This window comes from Thamnophis elegans, chromosome 14, assembly GCF_009769535.1.
Source record: "Thamnophis elegans isolate rThaEle1 chromosome 14, rThaEle1.pri, whole genome shotgun sequence".
NCBI classification, from domain to species: Eukaryota; Metazoa; Chordata; class Lepidosauria; order Squamata; family Colubridae; genus Thamnophis; species Thamnophis elegans.
The window spans coordinates 17,353,868-17,366,882 of NC_045554.1; the positions used below are offsets into that span (position 1 = coordinate 17,353,868).

Consider the following 13,015-nt stretch of genomic DNA (forward strand, 5'->3'; position numbering starts at 1 on the left):
ACTATTTCCTGAACGGCCACAAAACTAGCATGTGTAGAAAATATTGGATTGCGTAGAAATGAATAGGTTAACACTGAGAATAAAGGACAAAGAGGAATCGGTGTACTTCAGGACTTAGGGGCGATTTTATGATTGGTTAGAAAAGGAATATAAGTAAAAAAGAAAAAGATTATAGATTAAGCAACCCCGCTGACACGTTATCAAATCGAGGGGAGGGAAAGGGAAAAATAGAAAAGTATTAAGATACAACTATACAGTTTCAAGGATGATACAAGTGGAATTATTAGTAGGGAAATAAAAATGGGGAAGAGGAATTCTTTTTTTTATGTAAATATGAGACCGGGATCGCTGGAATTTCACCCGGAAAACCCATCAGAGGGAAGAAGAAAATAAGCAAGGGCAACGACGGAAGGAGGGAGAAAGAAAAGGGAAAAGAAGAGGAAGTAAGAGAGGGGTAGTAAGAGTAGGAGAGAGGGTAAGGAGGAGAATGGAGGAGTGGGGGAGAGGGAGGGGAAGAAGAAAAGAGGAAGGAGAGGAGGAAAGAAGGAGGTAGAGAAGAGAGGTTGGGAAGAAAGGAGGAGTAGGGTTGTTACAAAATAAGATGGATGTACAGGGTGGAATGAAAGCGACCCCGATTATGCTTTTTATACAGTATGTTTAAACAGATTGTGATAAATGCTAGAAGATAACAGATAAATATTAAATGTATTTGTGAATGTATATGGAAAGAAAAAAATAAATGTTTTTACAAAAAAAAAAAAACCTAGTATATGTAGTTGAATGAAATGTTCTGTTTTCTTCTCGAAACTTTCCTTTTCTTGGATTTAACCATGGTTGGCCTACCAGGGGTTGAAAAGCTCAATAAATCACGTGCCAGCGGGTGTCACCCATTGGTGGTTGTGACATATTTTTTGAGCAACAGGGAGTTGCAGCAGAGGGATGAAAGAGCCACGTGCAGCTCCAGAGCCGTGGGTTGCTGACCCCTGCCCCTAGCCCCACAGGACAGCAGAATGCTGTGAGGTACCTGATTCAGCAAATACTTAATTTGCCTTTTATTAATGTAATAGGACAGCCTTTCTCAACCTCAGCAGCTTTTACGATGTGTGGACTTCAACTCCCAGAATCTCCCAGCTGGATGGGGAATTCTGGGAGTTGAAGTCCACACATCTTAAAATTGCTGAGGTTGAGAAACGCTATAATACATGGAAGTCAAATTCTATTTCATTGAGGGCCGCATCAGGGCTGTGTTTGACCTCGGAGGGCTGGGGCCGTGACGTGGCCATGGTGTGGCCGGGGTGGGCGTGACACAGGACTCATGTCGGGGGCACCTGTGGTGGCCAAGTGCTAAGGCAGGACTTCTCTCAGACCCTCCCTCCCATTATAATCTCTCTCCTTCCTTCCCTCTCCTTCCCTCCTTTTTCCTTCCTTCCTTCTTTTTCCTTCCTTTCCTCCTTTCCCTTCCTTCTTTTTCCTTCCTTCCTTCCTTCCTTTTTCCTTTCCTTCCCTCCTTCCTTCTTTTTCCTTCCTTCCCTTCCTTTTTCCTTTTTTTCCTTCCTTCCTTTTTTCTTCCCTTTCCCCTTCCTTCTTTTTCCTTCCTTGCTCTCTTCTCATCTTTCCTTTTTCCCCTTTGTCTTTCCTCTTTCCCTTTCTCCTTTCCTGTCCCTTCTTCTTCCCTTTTGCTCAAGTGCAAAAGGAGAAATTTTTTCCCTTTTTTTGCTAGCCCTCTGATCCTTTGCTGCTTCCAGGATGGCCCCGCAGGCCAGTTCTTGAGTTATGACACTCCTGCTCTAATAGAGCAACCCTCCTGCCACAGGGAAATTACCTCACTCTCATGAACGGGTTGTATGTGAATTCTTCGCCGATGGTGGATGGGATGGTTGCCTCCCCTCCATCGTATTTGGCCTGCAGAAAAAGAAGGGAAGAGCTTGAGAAAAGTCCAACAGGCAGAAGGATCCTTGAAGGACTCACCTGTTGTGCAACTCCATCAGAGATAACCTGCTGCACCACTTTTGGGACTAAGCATTTTTTCCCCTACCCAGCAGAAGGACCGGCTATTTCTGCCAGGGCCCTGAACAAATCATGGAAAACCATGGTAAGAAGGACGGTCAAAGAGCTGCGATGGCCAACTGCTACATTCATCATCATCATCATCATCATCATCTCCTTGGCTGGAGTCTGGGCAATTGAATGGAGCTAGCAGAGGATTTACTGGCCAGATGCCCTCCCTGTTGCCAATGCGAAGTTATATTCAGCAGATACATTCTCATCATGCCAAGAGAGAGAGAAACATCTGCCTCTACCAAGGATCGAACACACAGCCTTCTGACTGCGAGGCGAGAATTCTAGGCTACCACACCACTTTCATCTGCTATATTAATGCATTGGGGAAATTCAAACGGGACTTTCCTGCGGCCAAAGAGAACAAGCTGAAAATTCTTAGGAACCACTCCTATTTCTTTCCCCAGGGAAGGAAAGGGCAAACTCTCTTACCTTTGCCCATGATAGCTTTCGTTGGATGGCAGCATTATTTGGTTCCACATGCCGGGCAAACTTTAAGTTGTTGATGGTATATTCGTGGCCACAATAGACTTTCTAGCCAGGAAAGAAGCAGGAAAAGAGAACATTAGAAGGCACCAAATGGCAGGTCAACCTCACTGGATGCTTCCCAAAACAATTATTTAACAATTGCAAATTAGCAAAAGCACTTAGACTTATATACCGCTTCACAGTGCTTTACAGCCCTCTCTAAGCGGTATGCAGAGTCAGCCTCTTGCCCCCAACAATCTGCGTCCTCATTTTACCCACCTTGGAAGGACGGAAGGCTGAGAGGGTCAGGATCAAACTCCTGGCAGTCGGTAGAATTTGCCTGTAATACTGCATTCTAACCACTGTGCCACCACAGTTCTTAGCAATAATAATAGCACTTAGACATATACTGCTTCATAGCGCTTTACAGCTCTCTCTAAGTGTCAGCATCTTGTCCCCAACAATCTTTTACCCCCCTCGGAAGGATGGGAAGCTGAGTCAACCTTGAACCTGGTGAGATTCGAATTGCCAAATTGCAGGCAGCCGGCAGTCAGCAGAGGTAGCCCTGCAGTACCGCACTCTAACTACTATGGCTCAATTAATGACAGTTCCGTTTATATTTGACAATGTTATTTGCCTCAATTGCTTAAAAGAGGGCAGTTGATCTTCGGAGCCCCAGAGGGAGGGTGACATTGGCCTTTGCGATTGGGACTTGTTAGAAAACACTGGATTGCTAGCCCAGGTTTAGAATGGTGTATAGATCCAGCTCCCTTTGAGCCCTCCAAGGGGTTTGGGGTTTGTACATAAATACCGTTTCAGGAGGGAGGCGCCCCAAGACCTCAATCAAAGCTCGGTACATTTCTTCCGGCGTTCCTTCAAAGAACTTTCCACAGCCAGCCACAAACAAGGTGTCACCTGGGGAGAAAGATGAGGTTGAAAAAATAGAAATGGACTAGGATGCTAGGCAAGAACGTGTCCCAATTTCTTCCAGACAAGACAGTCGTTAGATTGCCGTCAGCTTGATTTTCTGTTTTAAGGAAACTTATTTTAATGTTTGATTCCTTTTGTGGTTGTATGGCTGATGATTTTTTGAACAGGGGCTTGTTCTGTGCACAGATTCCCTTCGAGAAGGAAGCAATTATGGAAATATTGCTAATAGCAATAGCACTTAAGACTTATACGCCGCTTCACAGTGCTTTTAGAGCCCTCTCTGAGCAGTTTACAGAGTCAGCCTATTTGTCCCCCAACAATCTGGGTCCTCATTTTACCCACCTCGGAAGGATGGAAGGCTGAGTCAACCTTAAGCCTGGTGTGATTTGAACTGTCAAACTGCAGGCAGCAGCAGGCAGCAGAAGTAGCCTGTAGTACTGCACTCTAACCACTGCACCACCATAGCCCTTCCTTCCTTCCTTAATCCCTTCCTTCCTTCCCTTCCTTCCTCCCTTTCCTGCCCTTCCTTCTTTTCCTTCCTTCCTTTCTTTCCTTCCTTCCTCCCTTTCCTTCCCTTCCTTCTTTTCCTTCCTTCCTTCCTACCTTTCCTTCCTTCCTTCCTCTCACCCACCCACCCATCCCACTTAGCACAGACTTATATACCACTTCCCTGTGCTTTTACCAATTGCAGTCAGCCAGCAGTCAGTAGAAGTAGCCTACAATACTGCACTCTAACCACTGCGCCACCGTGGCACATAATAACAATAACATATTACGTACAACATATTATATATAATATTATATATAACACACAATATTATAATGGCAATAATAATCTGTTTAGAAAGCTCTGGTTATGGAGCCTACCTGTAAACACCGCAGGTGGTTCTGAGCTGTTAGGCTTTGTCACAAAATAGCAGATGTGTCCAGAGGTGTGGCAGGGAGTTGAGAGGCATTTCACGTTGAGGGAGCCCACCTGAGGAGGGGAGGAAATCTCCTGGTTACTGACAGGGAGGCCTCGACACCATTTCTGACTCTGATATAGCTCGGCTGACAGAGCAGAAGTACAAAGAAGCAGAGCACCAAACAGGAGGTGCTGCAAATTTGGTTGCGCCAATCGGTCCCATTTCTGGAGCTGGACGCACATTTGCCAGCCTTTGTTGAGGGATTTTCTGTTGCAGAAAACTTTTCTCTAGGCCAAGGGTGTCAAACTCAAGGGCCGCAGAGTCTTCCATCTGGCCCGCAGTCACCCTGGAAACAGTGAAGGGCCGGCCAGGGGTGCCTCTGCCAGCAAAAGCGGAACTTGGGAAGGCTGCACACGGCTCTTGTGAGCTCTGTTTTAGACTGCGACGGCCTCCTGCAGCCCTCTGCCAGCAAAAATGGAGCTCAGGTTTTCGCTGGCAGAAGACTGCAGGAGGCCATCGCAGCTGAAAACGGAGCTTGTAAGGGCCACACACTCCCCCCTGCTGAAGTCAGTTTTCACTGGCAGAGAGTTTCAGGAAGCCGTCACAGCTGAAAACAGAGCTCAGGAGCCCGTTTTCTCTGAGAGAGGGCTTGGGCCAGAGGCGCCCGCAACATGAGTGACATCAAGCTGGCCATGCCCTCTGCCCCCCCCCCCCAGGTCAAACACAACTCTGATGCAGCCCTCCACAAAATCAAGTTTGACACCCCTGCTTTAGGCAGAGAGGTAAGGAACTGCTTATTTAACTGAAGAATGAATGTGGCCAGAGGCCTTGGTAGCTCCGGGCAAAGAACGAGGCCAACTTTTTTACCAATTTGCGATCACAACTGCGCCCAAAACTTATGTTGTGAGACATTGGTTAAGTGAGCTTTGACTCATTTTACGACCTATCTGGCCACAGTTGAGTGAATCACTCCAGTTGTCAAGTTAGTGACCGCAGTTAAGTGAATCTGCCTTCCCCCTTGATTTTGCTTGTCAGAAGGTCACCAAAGGGGATCCCACAACCGTCATAAATATGAGTCAGTTGCCAAACTGACTTGGATTTTGATCACGTGACCAGAGGGATGCTGAAATGGTCATAAGTGTGAAAACTGGTCCTAAGTCGCTTTTTTCAGTGCCATTGTAACTTTGAATGGCCACTAAATGAACTGCTGTAAGTGGAGGAGCACCTAGATTTGAAAAGCTTACAAAGGCAAACTTCAAAGCGCAATTTTGCTGTCACAGCCATTCCCGCTTTCAGCTTGCCACAATAATGGAGGGGGGGAGGGAGGGGGGAGTGGAAGGCCAGTTCCAGGCCGCAGCAACAAATCGTCTCATGGGAACCAAGGTCACCTAACCAGATGTTCAACCAAGGCAGTTGGACAGTTGCCATAACACTGACAGTGGCCATCTCATTGGACAATGCGATCTGCACTAATAGGAGGGGAGGGAGAGGTTCTATGTTAGGGTTCCAAGGAGCACCCCCAACAGAAGTAAAACTCCAGGGCATATATTTTTTTTATTATGTGAAAACCGCGGGAATTACTGTATTTTTGGGAGTATAAGACACAGCGGAGTATAACATGCACCCAGATTTTGAAGAGGCAAATTTTAAAAAAAGTTTTTGCACTCTGCAGACCTCCCAAAAACACCACATTTTTTGCAAAATGGGCCCATTTTTTGTCAAAAAAAGGGCATGCTTAGCCTTTAGGAGGCTTGTAGAGTGCTCCTGGGGGCTGGGGGGTAAAAATGAGCAAAAAACGGCCCGTTTTTCCTTCATTGATGCCCTTCCCAGCCCCCAGGTGCACTCTGGAAGCCTCCTAAAGGCTATGCGCAGCCATTCTTGCAAAGGGAACGGGCTTTCAGTAGGCCAAAAATGCTGTATTCAGTGTATAAGATGCACCCTGATTTTCATCCTCTTTTGGGGGGGGAAAGGTGCGCCTTATACTCTGAAAAATATGGTAGTTAGAGTTGGTTTTGCTTTCAATCTGTGCCGATACGATGTACTCAATGAAGTTTTGCACTCAGAGATTGGATCGTCTCAACGGTGCTTGCTAGCTTGCTTGGGTTCGTCATTTGGAACCTTGGCAACCACATTCCTCCCCAGGACCTGGGTGGAGGCAACCAAGGGCACCCATGACCAGTTTCCACACCTACCGAGTGTAGTTTGGTTATTTTAAAATTCTTCTTGTGAAAAACAAACACAGCTTTTCGCTTGCTGCAAAACAAAACCCCGCCGTCCTGTTTTGCTTGCATGAACTTCTCTGGCCCACCAAGTCAAACATACAATTTTGGGCTCAATTGTGGTCGTAACTTGAAGACAACCTGTAAAGCAGGGGTCTCAAACTCAAGGCCCGCGGGCCAGATCCGGTCCGCAATGTGGTTGGATCTGGCCCGCAGGGCCATCCTGAAAAATGTAAGGGCCTGGCCCATGTCACTTCATCCCGGTTTAACTGCATCACTTCGGCCCAGTCTACCCAATGCAAAGAGCAATATAGCAATAGCAATAGCAGTAGACTTATATACCGCTTCATAGGCCTTTCAGGCCTCTCTAAGCGGTTTACAGAGAGTCAGCATATTGCCCCCAACAATCTGGGTCCTCATTTTACCCACCTCGGAAGGATGGAAGGCTGAGTCAACCCTGAGCCGGTGAGATTTGAACCGCTGACCTGCTGATCTAGCAGTAGCCTGCAGTGCTGCATTTAACCACTGCGCCACCTTGGCTCTTAGAGGAAACATCGGGCCAGTACGGCCCGGTCTACCCAGTCCAAGAGGAAACATGCCAGCAGTTTGGCGACTGGTGTCATGTTGGCCACACACCCCGAGTCAGCCACGCCCCACACTCCCCCTGAGGTCAACCACACCCCTGTTACGTGGCTATAAAGGGTCAGCATAACCACCAGCCCCAGGAGAGGCACACGCCGTCAAGCCTGAATAGGATGCATGTTTCAGAAAAGGCCCGGCCAATCTATCCTTCCCCTCCCCGCCACCATTGTTGGTGCTTTTTTACCTGAAAGGTCGTAAGGTGAGACACTTTCTGGGTGAGGGCTCCAACCCTGCTATCTCCCCCGTACACTCGTAACCCCGGCTCCATCTTTGCAAGTTTCTCATTGCCACCAGCGTGGTCCCTAGAAGGTAAAAATGTCAGACTTTGGAGGCGGTGCAAACCCAGGAAGAAGCATCCGCCGAAAACGCACATCCAACTCAATGGCCTTTTGGTCCGCGCTCTCGGAAAAAGAAGAGTCGTATTATAATGAATAAGCCACCACTGGAAACAGTTTCTGAACTTCACGCTTGATGTGGAAAAGAATGAAACTTTGACTTTGGGTTCTACGGATTAGATTGACAGGATCAGGGTTTGACTGATCCCTCGGCCTGCTCTCCAGTTGCCAGACAGATCTTTATAGAAATGGCTGGTTCATGTTATTATGGAAAAGCAAAAAGCTGTGATTGGTTGTTAATACCTTATTCTACTCTAAATAGAGAGAGTCAGAAGTCAATACTTCTTTTCCCCTCTATCTTTCCTCCCTTTGCGACCCTTTTCCTTCCCCCCTCATTGCCCTCTTATTTACTTTTGTATTTCGTATTTTATAATACTTTATAACCTAATAAAAATGTGAACCATCGAGCCACCATTGGCGGGTTTTAATATATAAATATAAATAATAATATAAATATAAATATAAATAATAATATAAATAATAATATAAATATAAATAATAATATAAATATAAATAATAAAATATAAAATATAAAATTAAAATATAAAATATAAAATATAAAATAATATAAAATATAAAATAAATATAAAATATAAATATAAAATATAAAATATAAAATATAAAATATAAAATATAAAATATAAATATAAAATATAAAATATAAAATATAAAATATAAAATATAAAATATAAAATAATATAAAATATAAAATATAAAATAATATAAAATATAAAATATAAAATATAAAATATAAAATATAAAATATAAAATATAAAATATAAAATATAAAATATAAATAATATAAAATATAAAATATAAAATAAATATAAAATATAAAATATAAAATATATAAAATATAAAATATAAAATAATATAAAATAATATAAAATAATATAAAATAATATAAAATATAAAATATAAATATAAATATAAAATAATATAAAATATAAAATATAAAATATAAAATATAAAATATAAAATATAAAATATAAAATATAAATATAAAATATAAAATATAAAATATAAATATAAAATATAAATAAATATAAAATATAAAATATAAAATATAAAATATAAAATATAAAATATAAAATACATAATATAAACATAAATAATATAAATATAAATAAATATAAATATATAAACATTTTATGTGTAGTAAAAGGAAGGATATGTAAAAGGATATTTAGAATTTGATTGGCATGAAAACAACATGTTGAACTATTGAACAAGATAATAATGAAAGATCTTCATAATAATAGTGTATTATTTTTATTAGAATTATAGAACTTGTCAAATGTAACTTAAGATGAACATTGCTTTCTTTGTTTTAAAATGTGATAGAAAGGGGATATTTTTAAAATATAACAGTGGCATAAAGTAAAAATTAGAGGGGGGAAATGGAGGGATTATAATTCAATATAAATCTGTGTATTACCGTTAGAATTATGTAAGTCTGTTAAACATAACAAATATGATTATTGGTATTCTATATGTAGCAAAAGGAGTGATATCAAGGATATGGAGATTGGCATAAAAAACAATATACTGAAATGTGGAATAATTAAGATTATAATTAATCAAAATATGTGCATTACTACTAAAAGTCTATAAGACTATTCATTGGGTTAAATATGAAGAGTATTGTTTTATTTGTACTAAAATGTAACTCTGGTTCACATAATGATACGTTTGTAGAAAAATGACAAATGAAACACTTTTTAAAAAGTGGCAAACGCTGTTTTACTTCTTTTTCAAACCAACAAACTCCTCTCAATCCCCTGCGGAATATCTGTTGCTTTGCTGTGAAGTGCAGCAGCAGGGCAGAGTTTGGGAACCACAGGGGGCTTATAGAATTCTCCCAAATGTCATTTCAAAAGTGGTAAAGCTCAAACTCCCACCGACGGCCACAGCTTTCCACCAAGGGTCTACGGCAATTTGCTGTAGACCCTTCGCCACAGCTCACTTGCCACGACTGGCTTGCCATGGGCACCTCCTTGCCCACAGGACAAGAGTTACATTAATATGGAAGAAATGGTGGAATGGAATCATTGAAGAAAAGAGGCAGGAGGAGGGACGGAATGAAATGTTATTGGCAAAAATTAAAAGGATTTTTAACTTTATTTTAAAGAATTAAATTGAATTGTTAAATTGTCCGGCAGTGTATTGACCCGGTCCATTCCACGAAGGCAAACTCAGTGAATAGTTAATTTCAAAAGAACTCTGTATTTCTTTCCTCCCTGGAAAAGCCTTCCACTTTGGAAAATCAACTACTTGTCTGAGACGTCAGGATGACAGCAATAACTGAAATGGGATGACAGCTGCAGCTGCAGATCTAACCTGAATCAGCAGCCCAGGAGAAGAAACTGGGCATTAAGTGTTTTTTATCAGGGCAACCTCGTCTACTCAAATATGGGACAGAGCATACTGCTTCCACTTTCGGTAGACCAGGTTGCCCTGATAAAAAACACTTAATCTCTCCCCTGGTATAGCCGACAAAGCCAGGAGAGCCTATGGCTTAGAGGTTAATACAGCTACCTAATATGCAAGCAGCCCGGGTTCGAATCCCAGAAGGGTATAGCTAGCTGACGAGAGCTAAATAGCTTCAAATAGAGCTATACTAGTCTCCCTTTATTTCTCTGTCGATAAAAATAAATTTAATACAAAAATAGTTTGTCACAAAAGCGATTGCTCATGAAGGCTCCAGGATTGGGGCTGAAAGGCAAAAGCGGAAGCAGTATGCAGTATCCCATATTTGGGTAGACCAGGTTGCCCTGATTAAAAAAAAAACACTTAATCTCTCCCCTGGTATAGCTGACAAAGTGAGGATAGCCTGTGGCTTAGAGGTTAATACATCCATGTAATATGTAAATAGCTCGGGTTCGAATCCCAGAAGGGTATGGCTAGCTGACGAGAGCTAAATAGCTTCAAATAGATCTATACTAGTCTCCTTTTATTTCTTTGTCGATAAATATAAATTTAATACAAAACTGGACATTACTCTTTGCACGGGAAAAACCCTGGTTCACCAAAAAATAGGGCTGTCCCCTCGGTGCCCCTTGCTACTCGGGTGCAAAACCTTTTAAGCCACGAAATTAAAAAAAAGGATTACCAGTGGTGATGTGTAGTAAGCACAGTGGTCAGTTTTACTCCATGCTTCTTGGCTGCATCCAGAACCTAGTAAAAACAGTGGAACGTGGAAATGTTGTTATTACTACTACTACTCTTTGCAAAACGTTGCAAATGTCCATTCTTCTTGAGGGCAAACAAAGACATGGACTAACCAATCAATCAGTGAAGATAGAAAATATCTCAAGAGGTGCCAAAAAAATCCTACACTCAAACAAAAGACTGAAATTTTTACTGAAATGTCTCTAGAAACCAAGATTTGGCGCTCATTAAAAGTAACCATCAGGAAAGATAACCATTATTTTCAAATAAGTAGCATGCTACTTAAAGAGTTACTATTATTACTGAATATACTACTGGAGAAAGGGGGTGATATTTAGAGACTTGATGGAATTTGACAGTCTGGTAATATGTGATTCAGAATACCTGCAGGATCTTATTTATAAATTGCTGTTGAAGAAGGAAACCAAAGAAAGATTTCAGGATAAAGCGGACGCCCATCTTAAATGATTCCTTTTGACTCAGGTTCTCAAAACAGCTGAGCCAAATTTGCAGCACCTCCTTCCACCAATCTCAAAGGAACGAGGGAAGAAACGCCAACCCACCAATCCAAATAATGCATCCAGGCCTGAATCCTAGCACTGTTTTCCCGAAAATAAGACCCAGTCTTTTTTTTTTTGTCTTCTCAACTTTACTTTTTTTAACAAACAACAGTTTTTATTAGACATTTTACCTTTAAAAACAGAAAGAAAAACACAATAAAAAAAAGAAAAAAACAAGACAGACATAACAATATAAAGTAATTATACAGCCTTCTGTATCGTCATTCATGTTTAGCCTTTTTAGTTCTCCATTCTCCATTGCCTTCCTATTGGTTTTACCTTCTCTAATAATGTAATAGCAGTAATACTAACACTTGCAATAATATTAATTCTTCATATCGCCATTATATTTACATTGTAGTCGATACTTTAAGTTTGATAACTTTGGTTAAATTTATCCAATACTAGTTTAGGAAAAACAAAACACAAAGAAAGACTTCTATTTCCTATTTTGGCTTCTGTTTTCTAGCCACTTATGAATTCTATTCCATATTTTATAGAAATCTCTGCACATTCAAGTACTTTTCTAATTATTGTTTCATCTGCGGATGTATTGATTTGTTTCCAGTTTTGTGCAAAAGCCATCTTAGCTGCAGTTAGTCGCCCTGAGTCTCTCGGGAATAGGGTGGCATACAAACCTAATCAAATCAAATCAAATCAAATCAGTGAGTATATGTGTAGTATTATGTATTGAAATTGTCTGTTTTCGAAGGCCTGGTGCTTATTTTCTTTTCGCCCCCAAAATAAGCACCAGGTCTTATTTTTGGGGAATGCCTTGCCTGCTTACCTTAGGAACATTGCAGCCAGGCCTCCCGTGCCCTGAAACCTGCCACTCCACAGCCTGACTTCTGCGGCCACTGGTGGCCAGACACCATGTGGCTCATTGCGCTGATGTAGCCACTTGTGGCAGAACTCTGAATGTGCGTATTGTGCTGTTATGTGTGCAAGCGACGGCACCAGCGCGCCGAACCTCACAGCATCAAGCTGTGAGGGACAGCAATGATGTAATGAACAATGTGCCATGTGGCATCCGGCCATGAACAACCCCAAGAGGCTACTGAAGAAGTTGAGTCAATGGCATGACAGGTGTCAGGGCATGGGAGACCTGGCTATGGTGGTCCTAAGGTAAGCGGGTATGGGGGGGTGTGGGGCAGCTCCATCCCCCCCCCCAGCTTGATTTTTATGCCTCCTCACCCCAACTAGTACAACCAGGCAGTGGGTGGAGCTTAATTAGGGCTTATTTTTGGGTAGGGCTTATATTAGGGCAAGCATGAAGCTCAGGCTAGGGCTGGTTTTCGGGGTAGGTCGTATTTTTGGGGACACACACAGTCCAAACTCTTGCTCTCCAGAAGATAGGATGCTTGTCTCTGCTAATGGATGCCCCGGAGCCCCCGAGGAAAGTGAGGTGATCCAGAAGAAAATACCTTTTGGGGCTGCACGGGGTCAACGATGGCTGCTTCCTTGGTCTCCTCATCCACGAGGAGGTACATGTAGTTGTCTGTGAGGGCTGGGAGGATTTCCACCTTCATGTTGGCCTGCGAGATGATCTGAGGAGGCCGCTGCTCAAATTCTGGATGGGCGAAGTTGACTTGGAACGTGGAAAAACCTTTGGAAGACGAGAAACCAAGTATAAGTATAATCTTTATTTTTCATTGTACTTAAATAAC

General features: G+C 42.0%; 1 protein-coding gene across 1 annotated transcript in view; it reads right to left on the reverse strand.

Annotated features, from left to right (window-relative positions):
• Positions 1–13,015, reverse strand: part of LOC116517285 (hydroxyacylglutathione hydrolase, mitochondrial-like) — a 28,829-nt gene that overhangs the window by 1,686 nt on the left and 14,128 nt on the right. Inside the window, exons 2-8 of the mRNA XM_032230141.1 lie at positions 12,773–12,954; positions 10,730–10,794; positions 7,407–7,524; positions 4,324–4,432; positions 3,338–3,441; positions 2,491–2,592; positions 1,823–1,902 (exon numbers count right to left, since the gene is read on the reverse strand). Of these exons, the coding sequence (XP_032086032.1) occupies positions 1,823–1,902; positions 2,491–2,592; positions 3,338–3,441; positions 4,324–4,432; positions 7,407–7,524; positions 10,730–10,794; positions 12,773–12,954 (760 nt within the window). The remainder of the gene's footprint in view (positions 1–1,822; positions 1,903–2,490; positions 2,593–3,337; positions 3,442–4,323; positions 4,433–7,406; positions 7,525–10,729; positions 10,795–12,772; positions 12,955–13,015) is intronic.